Here is a 20,632-nt window from a genome sequence, read left to right on the forward strand (position 1 = left end):
CAAGGTAATATGCATAACATTGAGAAAGCTATAATAGATGGATTTACTAGTACCATCTACAATATTATTTTTTCCCTACGACGAACAAAATATAATAAATACCATCTCCTAATACATATGGGATTGAAATGGCCAAACATGGCTGTGTCAAAATCAGCCTATGTAGGAATGAATGACCCTTAGACAAGAACAAGCGGTACTCTAATTAATCCTTGAGAGTTGGATTTTCATGTTCCTTTAAAGCATCATCTTCATCATGAAGCCCTGATCTGTATTCATAACGGCTTGCCCATAAGAGATAGTACAAGAAATTCACCCCACTCAGAACACACATCAACCAGTAAAACCTCTCAAGGTGATACATGTTCAAGTTGGCACCAATCAGCCAAGGTCTATGTCTATATGCTCCAGTGACACCATTGACAATGTTCACAAGCACTGAGCTGAGGTAGTATCCCATGGCCAATGAAGCCCAAGACAGAGCTGTGGCTAGAGACCTCATGCTTAGTGGAGCTTCAGTGAAGAAAAACTCCATCATTCCGGCTAATGTGAAGAGATCAGCTGAGCCAAGAAACAAGTATTGCAAAGCCACCCAGAGAAATGTGATGGGTAATGGCTCGGCAGAGTTGAGCAAGCCGTGTTTGGCTGCGACGTTTTTTCTCTTGATTTCGACCAAGGCAGCAACTGCCATGGCGACGATGGAGAACAATAATCCTATTCCAATTCTCTGTAGGTGAGTGATCCCCATTTCGGTTTTGGTTACTTTTCTTGCAAAGGGGACAATGACTTGGTTGTAGAGCGGTGCGAGGATCATGATGAAGAGGACAGGGAAGACAGGGAGAGAAGCCGGTGGAACTTTGAGGGATCCGAGGTTGGTGTTCATGGTGGCTGCTTGTTGCACTGAGAATGTGGAGAGCTGAGCAAGGCAGCAGTTTAGCATTATGGTGGACATAAGGATTGGGAGAATTCTTAGGACTATTTTGACCTCCTCAACTTGTTTTACAGTGCATTGTAGCATTGGGTGGACAGGTTTAATAGTCACTGCTTTGTTAAGGAACTTGAGGTTTTCTGATAGAGCTTGATTTCTCCCTTTTTTTTGGGAATGTCTATTAGTTTCTCCCTCACTGGTTTCATGTGTATGAGATGGGACTGTTGTGACTGTATTGCTAGGACTTCTAGCTTCAATGTTATTGCACATTGCTGCAGCAAAAACCTGTTTTTACATTCACATAACGAGTAATAAATAACTTGTAATAATAATTGATACAACAGCTAGAATTCGCAATCCAAGTTATGTGACTGGAAAATTGTACCAAAAAAGAGTGAGGGTTACCTTAAACATGGTCGTGATCGGACTTCCTGTAGGAACTTTGGTCCGGTATGTAGGAGAGCCTAGGAGGAAGAGTGGGATGGAGAGAAGAATTGTTGCAGTCGCAATCCCAAAACCCCATTGCCAGCCTATGTTGTCTTCAATCCACACCACGAAAGTTACCGCAACAAGTGCACCACAAGAGAGACAGAACACGTAGTAGTTGAAAAATGAAGATCTCTGCTTCCTTCCTTGTGGGGTGGTCTCATCAAACTGCTCCGCTCCGTGTGGAGGAAGAGAGCCTTTTATTCCTCCAACTCCTAGTGCCACCAGATAGAGGCCTGTGAATAACAACACTGTTTTGCCGCCACTAACTTCCTTGCATGGATTGTTTGTGCTCATTGAAGCGCAGGTTGGTGGTTTCAGTGATGGTAAATGAGCTTGGATAGTGAGTACCAGTAAACCCTGTTGCATCAGTTTAAAATCAGTAATGAACTAATAATCCTAGTATTTGTTAGGCCTTAAATTGTACAAATACCCTGCAGATATTTCTACAATGAGTCCCAGCTGTGTCCCACAGCGCGAACAAGCTAGGCTGTTGCTTCCATAACTGTTCTACTATAAGCATGAATTTAACTCTTCAGAATATTGGATAAATTTGATAACCAATTCAATGAAGTAAAGATGATGAAAAAAAATTAGTTAGAGTGTGTACTAGAACTCACTGTAAATTCTATTGCAGCACTAATCAAATAGATGCAGTAAGTGGTGAAGAAAGCATCTGCTAGAAATCCACCAAGTAGAGCAAGTAGGAAGGCTGTGCCCATGAAATTGGTGACAATGTTGGCAGAAGCGGATGGAGAGAAATGCATGAATTTCGACAAGTATAGCACAAGGTTGCTTGCATTGGCCAGGTAAGCCAGGTTCTCCAGTATCTCCACCACTAAAATTTTCGACACAGAAAAAAGAAGTTAGACATTCATGTCAGCTCAGTTCTGGATTATGCTTAGTATACAGTGCTAGATATAATGCATACTAACCTAAAACAAATGAAGCAGCAAGCATTCCACCATGAAGGCCTCTTATGGCAGGTCTGTTCCTCCAATCCACATAACCTTCCCATATGTTCAAATGGTTTGCTTCGTCCTACACTCATAGCCAATGCAAAATCAAGCCAAAATAAGCAGCACGTAATAAATCTAAGCATATAATGAGAACTATGAACTTGAAACTCACCATCTTCTTTATAGAGCTTCTAGGCTTATGTGTGTTGTACAAAGGAATAATTGATTGGAAACTTTGTTCTTACAGGTTGGAAATGATAGATATATGGAGCCGTATTTATAGACTGAGAACATTACCTAAGAAGAAAGGTCTAGACTCCATGAAAATGATGTTGTTGACAGTTTTTACTTTCTACTTTTCAAATGGCAAGAGAGGGGAGTGAAGCATATCTTGAATGTCTTGATTACCAGAGATAAGGAAAGTAAGACCGGAACCAAATCTTCATCGTCATAATTCAACTTACTAGAAATGGATAAGCTAATCATGCTCCTCACCTTGATTAAAATAGGTTAAGAGGCAAACGTGAAGCAGAGTTTACAGATGTAAGAAAATGATTATATAAAAGCCTACCAACTGCAAAAATGGATCCAGATGTGGTGTTAGATGATTGCATGATCAAACCATGCTTGCTGTTCTTGTCAAATGGGCAATGATCTGAAAAAATGGAGTAAATCTAAAACCAAGTGGACTACAAACATAAATGTGATCTTAATTTTCTGGTGCTCTACTTGAAGGTAAAGCTTTGACAATAGCTTTCACATACCCCACAGCCAACTTACTTACTCTTGTAGTGGTAGCATGCACTAAGAGCACTATGTCTTGAGGTAATCTGGAACTCTTATGCTTAAGGTCCTGTTTAGTCCGCGGAATGGAAATGATTCAATTTCCGAAGGAATGGAAAAGAAAATCAAATGGGGATGAACTTTCTTAGTTAATGTCCTCCAATTTGGGGCATCCTTATCAAAAATGCAAGATAGTTTCAGCTTCCCCAGCTTGCATTATGAACTCACACACTAAACTAGGTCTACGGATGAATGCTTTACCTACTTTACTACATAATACCGGTAATGTGTCTTCAGTATCCGATTTCAAATCAGATATGGTATTTCTAATAGGGACTCATTCCAGAACGTTTGAGTTTGGCTACAGGACAAATCCCTGTCATGGCCTTTTCTTAGGTGAAATCAAAGTCAGACAATCAATTTTCATGTACATCTTTCATGTAATTATTGTCCTTTGTCATGCTCTAATAGCGCTTGTAGCTGGACTGAAATATGCTTCTGCTTACTACTAGAGTCATCCCGACTGGTACTGTTACCGACGTCTATTGGCCTTATCATACTAATGTTGTTGCCTTGTAGTGTAGGTTTCCTCTCTCAGCCATTCGTATACTTGATCATAGAAATGTGTGGGTGTAATTTCTCAAAAGAAAGATGCGGGTGCATTGTAGTGATCTTAGAAACCTCCAAATTGGGTCGCTTTAGGCCTTTTCAATTGGGAAACTTTGATGTACTGGCAATATAGGCCTTTTCTTCATCTAAGTTTCCCTGTATCTGAAGAAAATGTCTAAAAGTTAAATGAAAAAAAATTATTAAAGTTCAAAATATAATGAAGGGAATCCAAGTTTTGTAATGTTCACTATCTTTTGGCTCAGAGTCTGAACAGCTTATGAACATAGTTAGTTGTGTGAGTGTTCTGTTTTCGATTGGAATATAATCTGATTCTCCAAGTAAAATGTAGGTTTTGCCAGGTAGCGTTTTTGTCAGGGAGAACATGAAAAATGGTAATGCTAATCTAAATACAATATTCCCTGACTAGTTTCAAAAAGTAGTGGCTGATAAATATAGGCAGGTTCCTGCAATGTTTGAGAATAGGAATGCAGATAACAGCGGAACAAATCGATACCTTTGACACCCTTTTTCCTAACATAAAATCCATTTTTATCATCATACTCGTATCACCTATGCATTCTTTGATTCAAGTTTATCGTTTCTGCATATGGATAGGAATTTATCAGTATTCTCTAGCAAAACACAGCCTTGAGGTTTATCAGTATCTAAATTAAGAGTCTTCTGGAAGTTGTAATGACTAAGATTTATTCGGCTAAAAGCATCTTTTCGGCTTTGTTACTATACAACTTTGCTAATTAGCATGAAAGAGGGCAAATGATAATGAGCGCTTAGCAATTATATTTTCTTATCTCGTTCCATGTTGGAAAGCAACTGATGAGAAAGAGAGAATGTTTTTGGAATGGAATGGCAATATCTTTGCCACAAGTCACAAACAAGACTCCATGACAAGGCATGAGTGGTCTTTCTCACACAGAAAGCTACAAAAGTAGAGTTAACTTATCATTTCGAACAATCTAGCCTTCCAAGTCTAATCACCTACTAATTATATATCAACACATGCACTTTATATTCTAATCAATCAATTACACAGGGGATAGGCACTGCTGAGATTACTTGCTGGTGCTGTTGGTTATATTTTCAGGTACTCGAAAGAAAACCAGAAGTCGATTAAGCTTAGTTCTTCACATGACTAGGTTGCAGTTTATATGATTTGATATCTTCGAACCCTTTTAATATTTTTAGCTATGGTGATCCTAGCATTGAACTAACAATTCAGGAGCTATGCACATTGCACAATCACTGGCCAAGAAAAATTTCAATGGTGTATATAACTCTTATATTGACTACATTGAGTTCCAGAATCACAATAGTGGAGTTTCAGCTAGTTTGTTCTACCAGAAATGTGTCTACCCCCAACAGCAAATGTCCTGATGATCCCAAAACCAACAAAATGGCAAAAGAGGGTAGAAAAATGAGAGCAATGTGATGGTGGCCGGATTGGACAGTGAGGTAGTGATGAACCACTTCTAACCGAAACCTATAAGTCGGTGGATAGTGGTTTTCAGTTTGCCCTGAAATAGAAAGATTGAGAGAAAAATTCATACGGCATATGGTGGTGGCCAACATGAAGGGTTGAAATCAATTTTGCATATTACCTAAGGCAATGTGCCCCTCCATTGAATATGCTCTTTGTTTTCATGCCATATGCAGCCCTCCACAACACACAAGTTGGAGCTGCCACTTGCAGATATACTTAGACACGCTCAATACTCAATACGTTCTAAGTATGTAACTTTGTTTCTTATTTAGACGTGTTTGGATCAATTTTAATATACAATTCAAGAGTTAGGAAACATAACCGCGATCGCATAGACTATAGAGTTCTTGACAACATTGTTTCTTTCTTTTACTTCATACCTCATTGAAGTAAACAATAAAGGCAAAGAAGATTAAACGTTGATGACATACAAATAAGAACCAAGTCAATTGGGTGCACAGATAAAAGAATTTGCTGACAATGAGGAATTGAGGACCAACTGTATTGGGTTCATATATATCAAGAATCTTGATCTTTTTCTCAAATGGTTCCTAAATGGGCTTAGATTGCTGCTCACAACAAGTCCAGCGCCAATGATGGGCTTATATAACAAGTTAGTTCAAATGAAAAATCAGTGAGAAAAATGAGCCAACTTATGCAGATCAATGGTAGAAGAAAATTGGCCGAGGCTCTTTTGGTCGAGGAATATGCCAATATGGTATTGTAAAAAGGAAAATCGATACTAAGCAGTACAGAAATGACAATCCCAATCTTTAGAACAAATAGGGCAAAAAGAAAATTTAGATAGGCAATGAACTCGTTGCAAATTCATTATAAAAGTTGTGTTATTCGTAATGACTATCAAACGAGAACTACATATGTCCTCATAGTCGGATCCATGAGTCATATAAGTGTATAAATCCTTTGAATCCGTATTTATAAACAAGGAAACAAGCTACAATATGAGCATTTCTATTTCTTGCGAAATAGACTATCCAAACTTAATCCAACAAAAAAAAAAAGGCAAAAAAAAAAGCTTAAATTCTTAAATTACTAGTTTTTTTACCCGTGTATATGCACGTGAGTATACAAATAAGAGAAGTTTAACTTGAACTGCTCCACTTAAAATGGAATGAATATGATTATCATATTCTTAGATAATTACTCCACCAAAAGTGGGAACAGCCCACGTCTTTTTTTCTTCATAAAATTTTAATAGTGTTTTACGGTTATACCTATAAAAACTTATGTTTATTTTCTTTAAAATTTTTTATTATCTTAGATTTTTTGGTAATTCAGAAAAAGAACTTCACCATAACACCAAATTAGGTGCCTGTCTTTTTAATAGTATAGATAAGTTGAAAAGACGCAGATAATTAGTTGAAGCACATAGCCGGAGTAGATAATCACGGCCGGTGGCGAATGACATTTGGCGGGACCCACAAACTGTTCAGGTGGCCCAATGGGGGCCTGCCGCGTTGAAACGTGAGCCGAGTGAGTGGTGGGAGTAGCACCAGCCGCGAGCGAGTCGGAGTGATAGAGAGACTCGGGCCTGAGTCGTGAGTCATTTGTATGTTGACTCGGGCTCACGAGATGAAAAATCCAATTCAGTCCCTTTTGTCGTTTTCTCTTACTCAGTCACTGTGGTGCCTCGTTTTCATCCATGACCCTACATTCCCTGCAAATTTACTGTTCTACCCTTGGCATATGTTCCACGCTCTCATTAGATATTATAAACTTGTATTTGCTAGGAGAAAATTATAAATCCGTAGATGGTTGTTTGCACGTCTTATTTAACTTTATGAAATAATATTCTCCATGGGAAAGGGATTCTTATAATTATTATGGAAAATGTGCATAAGGGGGAAGTGTTTATGGAGAAACTTGTGATTTTATATGATTTTCAGACAAATTTTGACTCGTTTTTCATTATGGTTAAATCTAACTAATTATTATACTAGTTTACATTCATATTTGATATTTTGTTTGCTTAATTTCATTAGCTAATGTTTGCATTGGTTTATTAGTGTTTCCAACATGTTAAATTCATATATTACGATTTAAGCAATGAACAGCTCATTTGAGTCATGTAAGTCGTCGTAGTCCTTTTAAAATAGTACAAGAATGAAACACAACCGATATTTGTTAGTATGGAAGTGGGAAAAGTTTTAGTTCTGCATGTTATATTTTTTTTCTCTTATTTTGTATATCTTTCTACATTAACGTGGTATATTATAATATAAAGGTATTTACTTAACAAATATTATTTTTTTTCCAAACAAAAACCTCTTCATTCAAATATAGTCCTCCATGAGTTAAACTGGACATGATCATCTATGCTAGTAGATTAAGCTATTGTTTTGTTAATATGACATAAGGTCTTCTTAATTTTGTTTACCAATACTTGTATTTTGTTTTTGATTTCTGTATGTAGGTTTGAGTTTGACAAGGCCTTGTCAACCAATGAGTATTAAACTATGAAATCATATAGGACAAGATACAATACCAAGAGCCTTCTTGTCATTCCATTGTATGTAAGATTCAACACCAAATGCTTCTTCATTTAAAAATACCAAAAGATAAGAAGAGAAAATGAAAAGCGATTCTTTCTAATTGGGTTATGGCCAAGGACATGAATGTGATGCTTTTGTAAGGAAGGGCATCATGGTAATTAAACCCTCGTTATGTCTATCTTCTGCTATATTACCATCATCAAGCTTAGAACTTCAGAGAGAAAAACACTCTGTCTCTGTCTTCCTCTGTTTCCATCTCTCTTGTGTTTTCCAGCTTAGACAGAGGGAGCTACTTCTTCTTCAAAACCCAAGAAGGTCAAAGAACCTCTGATTCTCCTTATTCTGAGTGATGGGTGTGAGCAGCCGTTGTTCCCACACTTCCCACATCACTGAAATCATCATCACCAGCTTCTTTCGCCACAAGCCATAAGCTTCTTTTTTCCGGCTTCGGATCATCATCGTCTCAAACCAGGCTTGTGATGTCAGATTAAATTTTCTTAAAAACTAATATTGAACTAAAGCAAATTTGAAAGAGTAAACATGGCCGGCGGTGGGAGGGTCTATAATAGTAGCGGTGGTGCTTCGTTTTTGCTTCGGAATCAGAGAGGTTCTTCCGCTTCCGAGCCTCTCGATTCTCTTTTCCTTTCTGGGTCCTCTAATGCTTCCTCTACTTCTCCTTTTCTCGGTACTTCCTCAGTCCTTAATCCTTATTTTCAACTTGCTTACTCTGTTTTGTCTTTCTTGATTGATTGGTTAGTTTGTATATGAATGAAGAAAGGTTTGAATTTACGTGGTTTGGGCTCTTGTTAATGTTTTGTGCCTACTAGGATCACTATGATCAGAATTTTATATGAACTAGCAAGAAATGAGTGTATATCTAATTTACATGTTATGTTATATTCAGGTTCATCCATGGTGAGTTTCGAAGATGTTCGTGGAGGAAATGGATTGAAGAGGTCCATGTTCCACCAATACGAGCACGAAGACAATTGTGATGAGGAATTTGATGACTACTTCCATCAACCTGGAAAGAAGAGACGGCTTACTGCTGATCAAGTCCAGTTCCTCGAGAAAAGCTTTGACTTGGAAAACAAGCTTGAACCAGAAAGGAAGATCCTGCTTGCAAAAGACCTTGGCTTGCAGCCTCGGCAGGTTGCGATTTGGTTCCAAAACCGCCGCGCAAGGTGGAAGACTAAGCAGCTGGAGAAGGACTATGATGTTTTGCAAGCCAACTATAATAGTCTCAAGGCGGATTGCGATAGCCTTTGTAAAGAAAATGATAAACTCAAAGCTGAGGTAGACATTTGTGAGCTCTAATTTTCACTGCCTTTTTGTGTGTACATTTATATCTGTTTTGCTTATTAGTGTGAATTGTTTCTCTAGGTTCTTCTGCTCTCGGAGAGGCTGCAGCTCAAAGATAAAGAGAGGGCAAACTCAGAACAATCGGATACAAACAAATCACATCAAGAACCACAGCAGATGCCAATCGCTGAATCTGTCTCCTCGGAAGGTGAAGTATCCAAACTCTCAGTTGTGGCATGTAAGGAAGATCTTAGCTCAGTCAAGAGTGATATATTTGATTCGGATAGCCCACATTACACTGATGGGGTTCACTCTTCTCTCTTAGAGCGTGGTGATTCTTCATATATATTTGAACCAGATCAGTCTGATCTTTCCCAAGATGAAGAAGATAACTTGAGCAAGAGCCTGTTGCCAACATACATCTTTCCGAAGCTTGAAGATGTCGATTACACAGACCCTCCTGCAAATTCATGTAATTTCGGGTTCCCTGTGGAAGATCAAGCCTTTTGGTCCTGGTCTTACTAGGATTTTCTTGGTATATACAATTCCTGCGTCATCGTGTTCTTATCTGATAGTATGGCATATGAGTGAGAGAATAAGTAATGAATCCAAGATGCATCAATGGCACACTCCAATTCAGATGTGGTGGTGGTTTTAGGTTCCTGTTGGAAAAAAAAATGGTAGTGTTTGCCCCATTGGGGTCTCTAGTGTTTCATGTACCAGTTTTGTAAGAAAGTGTAATTAAATAAAAATTCTCTTTTATGTAAAGCAAAGCTTGATGGAAATGCAACTTCATTTCAGCTCCAGACCTCCATTGCTCATTGTCTCATTTCATATGCTCCCTTAATCAACTGCCTTTCTGATGCAATTTTGTCAATAATGTTTAACCAAAGAAAACAGAAGGAACATGTAGATGATTAGTAGTGTTCTTAAGCTGCAGCTTCTTCTATGATATAGTTGGATCTGGTCTGTAATATTGAAGCGGTGTCATATATATACATACAATCTCCTAGTTGACTTGCATGGTGTTGCAAATCTAGCTGCATCATTTTTTCTGTGTGAAGATGATGGAAGAAAGCATCAAACAGGTATTGCTCTTTTCCTTTCTTGTATTGGGGGTCAACTTCAGCATGGCTCACTCACAATTTTGTTTCCTTTTTTTAGTTTCCCTTGTTTGGTGGAGGCCAAGATCATGTTTTGGCTTTTGTCCTGCACTCTTTGAAATCTCAACCATGCTAGCCAATATAAATTCTCAAAAAAATTCAGTTTCTTCTCTCCTGTCCAAAATTATTATGCTTTTAAAAAAGATTAGAATCATGTTATTTACTATAAATATTAGTCACTAATCACAATCGAAAAGGGTCCATGAGAAGAGAAAGAAAACTAAACTTGGCAAGCAACCCCTCTCTATCAAATGAGATGGTGATTTCTTGCTTATCTTGTTGAGGATTACAATCCTTGGCCAAATTGCATAGAAGGTAAAGTGTTTTAGAGGACTTGCTCTTGTGTGATCATTTTGGCAAATAAGTAATTTGGTTTTGTTGGCAACTACTTGTTGTGACACCAAAACTGGGTCTATGCAAGCACATCAAACGTGCATTTCATGTCAAGGTAAAGGTTTATTTAACATCTTAGAGTAATATTGAGGAGGATGATCGAACTCCTCCACATGATGATACATCTTTTTCTGTTCTGGTTTCAGAGTTCCCTCTTTACCATCTTTTTCTTTCTTCTTTTACATCCCTGGCCAAATGAATTAACAAGTGATGATTACCATATATAACTATATATCTGAAGCTGCATGTCAATTTTTGATAGATTCATCAAGCATTTTGATAATCACTGGCCAAACCATCTCCATCACGCGTGGTTTAACTGTTTAAGTTTGCATGTCATCCTGAAATAGGAGACTCTCCAATAAACTTCAAGTCATTTGGTCAAGCCATTATATATATTAATCAAGGATATTTTAGTTCATAAATGATTATTAAACTAGCCAGAATATTGGATCCCAACATATACGACTAGATTTTCTAAACTTATATAACCAGAAACCTGAGTAATATTGGTCAGATCATATCATTTCGGTGTTTTGAATTCATTCTCATTCAGTCATTCTATATTCTTAACAAATTTGTTTAATGCACAAGGATATGAGTAAATTGTTCAAACAATACCCTTGTAAAGTTAACGGAGTTAAAGCCATTAACGATAGAGAAATTCGTCTGAATGGTATACAAACTTTTACTCTTTATAAACTTTAGTATATCAAGTTTTGAAAATATCAGAATGATATCTCGTGTTTCTATCCCGACCTAAGATTGGTATATATGGTCATTAAGATGACCAATTTACCATAATTTCTCTTTTTTTTCTTAGTTTTTTTTTATTTGTTTTCATATTCTAGAAATATTAGAAGAGGTTCTGGAATTTGATGATTTGGGTTGACATTTATAAACTTGAAAAAGATTGAAAAGGGGAAACATACAGAAGTTCAATTTTTATTGTTTCCGCTGACACTCAAGGATCTTGTTGTTGCTGTTAACATTCAAGAATGATTGAGATAAAGAATTGATTATTAGCAAGGAGAAAGTGACGATTAATTTTTTCTCTACGTTCTTAAAAATATAAAAAGCCAAAAAAAGAAAATTGGAATATGAAAAAGAAGAAGAAGAGAATTTAAGGGTAAATTGGTCATCTTATTTTTTTAGTTTGAGGGTAAATTAGTCATTTTAATGACTATATATTCAAATCTTAGATCATGATAGAAACATGAGATATCAATCTGATATTTTTAAAACTTGATATACCAAAATTTATAAAGAGTAAAAATTTATATATCATTTATACAAATTTCTCTTAACTATATCAGATACCAAAAATAGGTCGGTGTTAAAAGTTGAGATACAATTTTAATATTTAGTAAAATTGAGTCATCGAAGTTAATAGTCGAGCAAAGTTGACATACAATTTCGACAAATTTTCTCTAAAGATATTGATAGGACTTAAAGAACGTTTGATTTTAGTTTTTTTGTTTGACAAACATTGAAAATATTTTGTAGCTTATATATATCCTGTGCCCTAGGGGCCTAGGGCATATACAGTTTGCCCACACGCTACATGCTAGGTGTCTCTTCCTTCGAATCACGAGGCACTCCAAAGATTTTGTTACCGACCATCCATCTATAAACTCGAGAATTTGGGGCTTCGACATATGGTCACCACGTGGACGGCTTGGATGAAAGCATCGCCTTCACAGACCCCACTCCTGGAATCTTCCAGCGCGATTGGCCACACAAACGTCGCCGTCTTGACCCACGTGGCTGGCGGTCTATCACCTGATTGGAGTATGATCAGGTCAAAAACAAGGGCTATTGTTTTAGCAGGCAAATATTAAATACTAAAAAGTTTAGCCATAGATAAACATCGGAATGGAGGGTGGGTCCCAGAGAGCATGGTGGACGCATCTGTCCCCAATCAAAGCTGATGTCATACGGGTCGGGTTGCTTTCTGTAGGCCCACATCGCACGTGTCAATGGGCCTAGCCTGAGTAGCCTCATTTCTTCAATATTTATCTTTATTTAAAAAAAAAAATTGGTGGAGGCTCCTTTGAGAAAAGAATATCAAAGCTATAAAGCTATCGATTCTGTTAGACTGATTTTTGTTGAATTTCTTATGCATGTTCGGATCATCGTGTTTTATTCAGTGTTGTGTTATATTAATGTAATCATGCTTTTGTTTCGATTAATTGAGATTCATTGGTTGTTTGTTGCATAAAATCTATTGAAATAGACATTAAAAGTTTTTTGTACTTTAACTACTGTCGGTGAGTCGTAACTTGGTTGGTTAAGGTGTTTAACTGACAACTTTAAGGTGAGTTATTAATAAACGTTTTTTTTATTAAAAAAAAAAAACTACAAAATGACAGGCATTTCTTAAGAAAGAAATACCTTAGATTTTGTTAGAGGTTCAAAAGGTAACTTTTATTTCGAGTACAATTGATTAATAACCTGTTTATTTTGATCGTGGATACCATTCTTGTACATGGATTCTTTGAAAGTTGTAAGGCATTTGGTGCGTACAACTCTCGATTAAGCTCGAGGGAAGATGATATTTTCACAAGAAACCCGGTAGTACTACTCTGCCACTTTCCGCCAATTTGATGAAACAATGAGGTTTGTATTGATATATAATGGGAGTTTCTTACAAAATTCCATGGTCCGTGGCAAGCAGATATTTGTATGACGACATCAACTTTAGAACCTGGAACCATTAATCCACAAAGGACCACAGTCGACCGATCCAGGCGTATGAGAGAAAACTATTAGATCACAATCTTTACAGAACAAATCATTTAGGGTTTCGTTTTCAGATCAGAATTTGAAGTTGTCCTTCAAGTATAACACCATCACTTGCTGCGAGAATTGGAACCGAAAAGCAAAAGATAAGCAAGACCGAATCTGAAGTTTGTTATGGAAGATATATATGCCTCTGTCACAGAAGCAAGAAAACAATGTATTGTAGTTGGAATGGAGTAATTAGTACACAAAGGTAACTTACGATCAAGCAAAGAAGAATGCATCCGGCCGCACCGGGGAAGAAAGCATACCAATAATTCAGGTGATGCAACTTTGCTGCGTCAATGAAGAGTATCGGCAAGCTTGCAGCTGCATCAATTGAGCATATACTGAGAATCAAGTAATGAGAAAGTTAGCACCAGCAACCACATTTGAAGTATTACCTGGCGGATGCGTGGAACGTGTGAAGATCATGAAACCAATGGAAGCAGCGAGGGCAAAACTCCGGGCAAGCCATCCTGGCCCTAATACAGAAAATGCCAGTACCCCAATGGCTGCACAACCAATTTGTGCCATGAACATGTTGTACTTCTGTAACACCATATAGCAAAACAAATACCTTAGCCTAGTGATCATTGTCTACATTCTACAACTGCACTCTGTATGTGTTAAGTTGGAATTGGGCCTATTATCTCCAAATATAACGTTTTTTTCCTTAACATTGGACTTCCAAAGCTATTTTTACCAAAGATTTCAATAGAGTCTATGGTTCGAATCCAGCACGTAAAAATAATATTACTCTCAGTCTCACAATGGTAACTCACTGAACCACCATTTATATTATCTAAAAAAACGATTTAGAGACTTACACAGCTACACTTAAAACGATATCATCAGCAATGGACGACTAACGTTTACTGTAGAGAAGACGAGAAAAGAGAACATACCCGGGCACCTGGAGAGGTAGGAGTGGCAAAGAGGACAGCACAAACAGCTCCTAAAGGTGCAATTGTCATTGAAACTCCTTTGGGTGTTAGCATCTCATCCATTCTCCCCAATATCGCCATTGCTGCAAATGCCCCTATATACCAAAAATTCCTCGATTTTAATGGCTTTGATTCTAAGGAATTATAAGCATTTATTTCCACCAATTACAGGTAAACACAAGACTAACCTGCAGAAGGCCACAGAACGTCGCTGAGGGAAGGAGCAGAAGAAGCCTTGTCAGGTTTCCAAGTCTCCCAAAGCGGCGCACCCACGTTGCTTGAGGCCACAATCCCATAATTGCGATAACTACTGCTTCTTCCTTTGGTCGTTCTGATTACGCTTCCGTCGCTCAAGTTCTTCTGAAATCGGAATAAAATTGAAGAAGAAGAAGAAGAAAAGGGGCGTAAAGACGTAGAGACTGCCGGAGCTGCAGAAGCACTGTGATGAAGGAGATGATTGTGGTAGCCAATCCTCATTTGCATGCCCATTTCTCCAGCTTCTCCGCCGGCCGCCGCTTCTCTTTCTCTGTGTTGTCTAGTAGTTCCCGGTAGATATGGTTGATATCTTAGAGATGGAGGGTTAGGGTTGACAAACGAGGTGGTCTTTTGGTGAGGTCGAAGAGACGTTGATGAGGGCCATTTTAGCACACAGGCTTGCATATCTTTCAATTACAGATAACATTCCTAGTAGAGCGTGACATGATACGAACATTGTTTTTGATAGAAATTCACATGTATTAGAGGCTTAGAGCATGATACACATAGCATTATTCGCTCTATAGTCACTTAATTTCCCACTAGCCCACCTATTGTGGAATATTGTATTGAATAAAGTGTTGATTTGGGACATATGATACAAGAAGACACCGACAATATACATGTCAGCTATTTTAAGAATACATTTGTCATGCAACATGTTATTTACATACAGAATACATAGAATGTTTAGATTTTTTCGTAACTATTTTAAGAATTAAAATATATCGATTCATCCAATGTGAAGTTTACGTCATTAGATTAACTTCTTGTGCGTATATAACGTCATTTTTCATTTCACGTATTCAAAAATGAAAGACTATTTTGACATTCCTAAATTGTTAGTAAAATATGAAATTTAAGAATGACTTGTGGAAATTTACAAGAACAACTTCTGTAAGTCAAGAAGCCATGATTTATACAAACACCTCAGTTTAGAACTGGCATCACTCACTACACAATACAACAAGATGTTAAACAAAAGTTGAAAACAAATCAGTGGGCTTTTTATTGGGCCTCTTCACACCACCACCAAAGGAACCAGTTGGGCTTATCATAAAGAGAGATACTTGGGCTTCATGGGGGAACAAAGGATCCATCAACAACCAAATCATGCCCAGAAACAAACTCAGAATCATCACTCGCAAGAAACAGCACCGCCTTCGCCACATGCTCCGCCTTGAGCGCCACTCCTCTCAGCCGCGCGAACTTCTCATATACTTTCTGAAGCTCCGCCATCTCCATCCCACTCGCCTTGCACGTCAGCGGCGTCGCCATCCCATTCGGTGAGACGCAGTTCACCCTAATCCCATGCACCCCCAGCTGCAAGCTCGCCGACCTCATCAGCCCCAACACGGCATGCTTCGACATGCAGTAGTCCGTGTCCTTTGACATCCCGTGGTTGGCTCCCACGCTCGCCGTGCACACTATGCTCCCCCTCACGCGCCCCTCCACCATCACACGCGCCGCGTGCTTCACGCACGACGCCATGCCGCGCACGTTCACGTCGAACAAACGGTCAAAGGCTGTAATGTCAAAGTCAAGAACGGTCTGCTTTTCGCTGCTCATTATCCCGGCGTTGCTGAACATGATGTCGAGATGTCCGAATTTATTGACCGTTGCTTCTACCATGGACTTCACTTGTCCTTCATCGGCAACGTTACAATGCACGTAACTGCATCTGTGGTTGCCGATGGACTCGGCTAGTTGGCAGCCGAGATTGTCTTGGATGTCCGCGATTACTACCATGGAAGCTCCATTATCGGCGAAGAGGCGGGCCGTGGCCTCGCCAATGCCGCTTGCACCGCCGGTGACTATGGCTACTTTGCCTTGTAATTTGTTACTCATGTCGAGGGGTTGATGGAATTATTGTAAAACTATATGTGTGGTGGTGGAGTAGACTTCAGAATATATAAGACTACACTTCCCCAATAAAAGAACGTTTACTCAAGACTTGGGAGCAAGCTAGGTCCTTCTTTTCTGTCAGTCAACTATGACCCTTTGTTATGGACAAGTAGCTGATAAATTCACCAAAATTAAAGAATCGGCCAGTTGATAAATGATAATTCATATATGAATGTCATCATAACTTAAAAGGATCGGGGTCGGAGAAGCTACTTGCAGTGAGATCGATACTCATTGGCCAGGTCTTTTAGTTGATGATTATTATTATTATTTTTTTTAATTTATAAAAAAGATTACAACAAAAACCCTCGTGCTACACCACTCCAGAAAAATCAAGTTGGAAGGCAGGAGACGAGGACAAAGGAAGAGAGTACATTCAGACAGATTGGTTAGCCAGTATATGCCCTAGAGAGCCTAAACTATTTAGTTGATGATTATTGCTATCATATAGCTTATAAGAAAGTTGCAGTAAGATACTCACCGGCCATGTCATTTAGTGAATGGATACCTCAATCGGTTAGCCAGTTTTGATTCCCAGTATTAAAGCCAATGTTGATTATGTATAGCAAAACTGTAACAGTCACAATTGAATAGACAGTTTTGTATTTAGTTATTATATCAATTACTAATTAGAGAGTCCAAGTAATATGTTCACATATCAAAACCTTATGATGATACCAATAGATAAATGATTTAAACTGATGTCATAGTACGTATATATCATCATGTACAGTGTAGAATTATTTCGGGTTAATTTAGAATATTCTGCTAATTAAATGTTGTTTTGTTCTGAAATTCTAATACATTAACCAGGCAAGGGATGTAAATCTTATGATGCAACTGTACTGGATCTATCCAATTCACAAGTAGTTTTCCACAGCAGGAAAAAAGACAGAGGAGAAAACAGAAAAGAAAGAAGCTAGGTTTATTTCGTAACGCATATATGGCCGCATGAGTACGTGCCTATTCGTTTGCGCGCGATTCATCAAGGTTGAGGACTTGAGGTGAACTGGTATATCAACTTTTCTGGCCACCGTCTACAACACCTTCTACGACCAGATTGTGACCGGATATAAACTGAGAGTCCTCAGAAGCCAGAAACACGACTGCGTTTGCCACATGCTCCGGCGACATAAACTCTTTCCCTCCATCTATCCCTAACGACGCCGTAAACTTGGTCATCTGCTCTACATCTTTGAAGTTAACCAAGGAGTCTGTGATTGGCGTCTGAACAGTTCCCGGCGACACGCAGTTGACGCGTATCCCGTACGCGCCGAGCTGGATACTCGCCGACCTCATCAGCCCCAAAATGGTGTGTTTTGACATGGTGTAGTCTGTGAACCACTTTAATCCAATAGTCGCCACAACGCTCGCCGTGCATATAACGCTCCCCCTAACTCCACCTTCCACCATGGCTCGCGCGGCGTGCTTCACACACGCCGCCATCCCACGTACGTTGACCACCATGAGCTTGTCGTACTCTGATAACTCAAACTCCAGCACGGTCTGCATCGACGAGCAGAATATTCCGGCGTTGCTGAACATGATGTCCAGGCGACCGTGCATCTGGACCGTTGAATCGACCAGGCTCTTCACTTGTTCCTCGTCTGTGACGTCGCAGTGGATGAAGTTGCAGTGAGGACCGATCGAAGCGGCGACGTCCTGGCCTTTCTGGTCTTGGACGTCGGCGATGACTACCGCACGGGCACCATGCAACGCAAATTTTCGTGCGGTGGCTTCGCCAATGCCGCTGGCGCCACCGGTGACTATTGCCACCTTGTCGTGAAGCTTCTTCTTGAGTTCTGTCATTTCTTGTGAAATTGGAATCTATATAGCCTTCTGTAACTTTGGTGCTTGCTTTAATAGGAGTGCTGAGTGCATAGGCCGGCCTCTCAAAATAATACCACAGATGCCTCAAGAAAGCCACTGGCCACTGGGGATTATTATTTCGTTTTTGGCTATTTAAATTTGATGGTACGTTACAACGTTTGGATCGAAGCATAAGCTATGAAGAAGAAGATGCTATATTGCTGTTGTTATTTTCGTTTTTGTGTACTCAAAATATTTGACAATCTGTTTGGATTACTGTTTATTTTTTAATAAGCAATAAAGAGAGGAAGATGATAGGTTAATGGAGACCGATCATTTCTAGTATCTTATATCTTCGCTTCCGGCTCCACTGCATGCAGCATAAGTATGTTTTTGTCAATAAATAATTCATATAAAATAAGTAATTTATTTTGAGTCGTACTTATGACTTATATATATACCAAACTATATTAAGGGCAATACACGTAGTTTTAATAAGAAAAATGATTGTAGGCCAAAATTTGTATCGTCAATCTGCTGTACTTGTCATGACATGTATAACTTAAGCACATCATTTATTTTACTTCCATAATCTAATGACTATGAAATTGTGCAGTCAACTATTGTCATGTAATAGCTGTAATAGCTAAAAAAGACAATCTTAATCATTCCATAATCTAATAATGATTATAAATTATTTTAGAAGTTTTAGCAGTACCGGTACCCCAACTCTTGTGACACGGTCAAAATGATACCCAGATTTTAAAAACTATTAATTAATGTAATCCACACAAAATAGAGATATGAAATCCACACTCTCCAAATTATAATTCACACACCTATTTTCTATTTTTAGTCATTATTTTCATAAGAAGACAAAAGTTAAGTTATTAAAGACAAAATTTAAGTTACCACAAATAAAAAGTGAGAGTGTGAATTACAATTTAAACCATGCCGTCACCATCATTGCACACATCAACCCAACAAGGCACGACACCAACATCACAAGAAACAAGACCCCAACACCACATGCAATCAGTCCCTTATCGAGAGAGAAAGATCCCTTATCGAATCTTCCTCAATCAATGAATCCAACAACGACTGTATCGAACCACCCGTTCACATTGACATGGCAACCACGAGCTAGCAACACCAGCCCACCAGACCAAAATCCCATGGACCGTAGTCCCGCTAAGAGGCGGATCCGACCTCACCAAGCCTAACTTGTCGCCTTAACAAAAGCAAGCTCTGCCATCAGTCGCTAGGAAAGCAAGAAAGAGGAAGCTCCACTCCCTTTCCTTTCGGCTAAAGTATTTGGAAGCCTGCAAACATTTGATAGTCGGGCCTCTTGATGATTAAGAGTCTAGATGCTGACACTTTTTACCAATGTCTTATGGGTCACGCATGTCCCTAGCATTTACCAACCGAACCGGGATCCTCTCCTCATAAAAAGTTCCTGATATTTCCTCATAAAGAAATCCTGACCATCTATTGTTAATCAATGGCGCAGATCACTTCTATCTAACTTAAACCTATTTCTCATATGTTTCATCTCATTCTCCCTCTCGACCTATTTCTCGTTCTTCTTCCTCACTAAAACCCAAAGACCTCACTCCAGCGTTTCCGGCGACCTCCGCGTCGCGGCTCCAACGTCCTCCATCGAAACTCCAAGAGATAAGTGGACCGCTTCTGAGTGAAAGATCCTGTATTGTGCAAAGCTTGTTTCCCGCATTGAAGGGCCTTGGATTCGAAATAGGGGTAATCTAAAGTGGTTGGAGAAATTTGAGTTTACAAAAAGTGGGGAGTAAATAATTGATTTGGAAAGAAAAGGTGGAGATGGCTGCAAAACTTTTGCATTGTTTAGCTGATGACTACCCAAATTTGCAGAAGAAAATAGGATGCATGAATGGGAATTTCCAAATTTTTGATATGACACAAAGTCATCACTCTGGTAGGAGGATTAGCCACCACAACAGGTTTCCTCCAGTTAATTTCCTAGTGACGAATTCATTTCAAACTGCTCTAGCCCTTAGTTCCTTATGGCTCAATCACCAACCCTGTCACTAATTATAGATTTGTCTATATGTTCTTGTTGTCAGATTAGATAAGAGTCATAAGACTCATAGGAGTTGGTATTGCATCTCTAAGTACATACCTTGCGCACTTCAGCTTTGGTTTGTTCTTCAATTTTCAGTTTTGGTTTATTCCTCAGCAATTCGTTCTCTGCAAGAGGAGAGAGAGAGAGAGAGAGAGAGAGAGAGAGAGAGAGAGAGAGAGAGAGAGAGAGAGAGAGAGAGAGAG

The 20,632-nt window shown here is 38.8% G+C and overlaps 5 protein-coding genes across 7 annotated transcripts; 1 reads left to right on the top strand and 4 right to left on the bottom strand.

Moving 5' to 3' along the window:
• Positions 1-205: 205 nt before the first annotated feature.
• On the bottom strand, positions 206-2,859 carry LOC101315246 (nitrate transporter 1.2-like). Its single transcript, XM_004301120.1, has 5 exons — positions 2,782-2,859; positions 2,350-2,455; positions 2,035-2,252; positions 1,334-1,774; positions 206-1,213 (listed from the first exon to the last, which is right to left on the bottom strand). The coding sequence occupies exons 1-5, from the start codon at positions 2,857-2,859 to the stop codon at positions 206-208; spliced, it is 1,851 nt and encodes a 616-aa protein (XP_004301168.1).
• A 5,133-nt stretch (positions 2,860-7,992) lies between these two features.
• Positions 7,993-9,889, top strand: LOC101292119 (homeobox-leucine zipper protein HAT5-like). 2 transcript variants are annotated; one of them, XM_004299352.1, is made up of 4 exons: positions 7,993-8,461; positions 8,681-9,072; positions 9,160-9,286; positions 9,404-9,889. In XM_004299352.1, the coding sequence occupies exons 1-4, from the start codon at positions 8,317-8,319 to the stop codon at positions 9,601-9,603; spliced, it is 864 nt and encodes a 287-aa protein (XP_004299400.1). In that variant the 5' UTR covers positions 7,993-8,316; the 3' UTR covers positions 9,604-9,889. The 2 variants fall into 2 exon arrangements, with proteins under 2 accessions (XP_004299400.1, XP_004299399.1); XM_004299351.1 differs by having other exon boundaries at positions 9,160-9,889.
• Positions 9,890-13,041: 3,152 nt separating this feature from the next.
• Positions 13,042-15,056, bottom strand: LOC101292603. 2 transcript variants are annotated; one of them, XM_004299354.1, is made up of 5 exons: positions 14,551-15,056; positions 14,324-14,457; positions 13,820-13,967; positions 13,639-13,745; positions 13,042-13,493 (listed from the first exon to the last, which is right to left on the bottom strand). In XM_004299354.1, the coding sequence occupies exons 1-5, from the start codon at positions 15,020-15,022 to the stop codon at positions 13,452-13,454; spliced, it is 903 nt and encodes a 300-aa protein (XP_004299402.1). In that variant the 5' UTR covers positions 15,023-15,056; the 3' UTR covers positions 13,042-13,451. The 2 variants fall into 2 exon arrangements, with proteins under 2 accessions (XP_004299402.1, XP_004299401.1); XM_004299353.1 differs by having other exon boundaries at positions 13,240-13,745.
• A 638-nt stretch (positions 15,057-15,694) lies between these two features.
• LOC101290773 (short-chain dehydrogenase reductase 4-like) lies at positions 15,695-16,502 on the bottom strand. Its single transcript, XM_004301121.1, has one exon. The coding sequence runs from the start codon at positions 16,463-16,465 to the stop codon at positions 15,695-15,697; it is 771 nt and encodes a 256-aa protein (XP_004301169.1). The 5' UTR covers positions 16,466-16,502.
• An 806-nt stretch (positions 16,503-17,308) lies between these two features.
• On the bottom strand, positions 17,309-18,437 carry LOC101293094 (short-chain dehydrogenase reductase 3b-like). The gene has a single exon (XM_004299355.1). It carries the CDS (start codon positions 18,329-18,331, stop codon positions 17,540-17,542), a length of 792 nt encoding a protein of 263 aa, XP_004299403.1. The 5' UTR covers positions 18,332-18,437; the 3' UTR covers positions 17,309-17,539.
• Between the last annotated feature and the right edge of the window lie 2,195 nt (positions 18,438-20,632).

Source organism: Fragaria vesca, linkage group LG5, assembly GCF_000184155.1.
Source record: "Fragaria vesca subsp. vesca linkage group LG5, FraVesHawaii_1.0, whole genome shotgun sequence".
NCBI classification, from domain to species: domain Eukaryota; kingdom Viridiplantae; phylum Streptophyta; class Magnoliopsida; order Rosales; family Rosaceae; genus Fragaria; species Fragaria vesca.

Bases quoted from the DNA above. Each gene is read 5' to 3' on its own strand.
- LOC101315246 (XM_004301120.1), bottom strand. From the start codon at position 2,859: ATGATTAGCTTATCCATTTCTAGTAAGTTGAATTATGACGATGAAGAT. The intron at 2,456-2,781 runs GTAATCAAGACA...CTATGAGTGTAG, and splicing joins TCTTACTTTCCTTATCTCTG to GACGAAGCAAACCATTTGAA. The intron at 2,253-2,349 runs GTTAGTATGCAT...CGAAAATTTTAG, and splicing joins TGCTGCTTCATTTGTTTTAG to TGGTGGAGATACTGGAGAAC.
- LOC101292119 (XM_004299351.1), top strand. From the start codon at position 8,317: ATGGCCGGCGGTGGGAGGGTCTATAATAGTAGCGGTGGTGCTTCGTTT. The intron at 8,462-8,680 runs GTACTTCCTCAG...TGTTATATTCAG, and splicing joins CTCTACTTCTCCTTTTCTCG to GTTCATCCATGGTGAGTTTC. The intron at 9,073-9,159 runs GTAGACATTTGT...TTGTTTCTCTAG, and splicing joins ATGATAAACTCAAAGCTGAG to GTTCTTCTGCTCTCGGAGAG.
- LOC101292603 (XM_004299353.1), bottom strand. From the start codon at position 15,022: ATGCAAGCCTGTGTGCTAAAATGGCCCTCATCAACGTCTCTTCGACCT. The intron at 13,968-14,323 runs GTATGTTCTCTT...ATGGTGTTACAG, and splicing joins CTACCTCTCCAGGTGCCCGG to AAGTACAACATGTTCATGGC. The intron at 13,746-13,819 runs GTAATACTTCAA...CAATTGATGCAG, and splicing joins ACGTTCCACGCATCCGCCAG to CTGCAAGCTTGCCGATACTC.
- LOC101290773 (XM_004301121.1), bottom strand. From the start codon at position 16,465: ATGAGTAACAAATTACAAGGCAAAGTAGCCATAGTCACCGGCGGTGCA.
- LOC101293094 (XM_004299355.1), bottom strand. From the start codon at position 18,331: ATGACAGAACTCAAGAAGAAGCTTCACGACAAGGTGGCAATAGTCACC.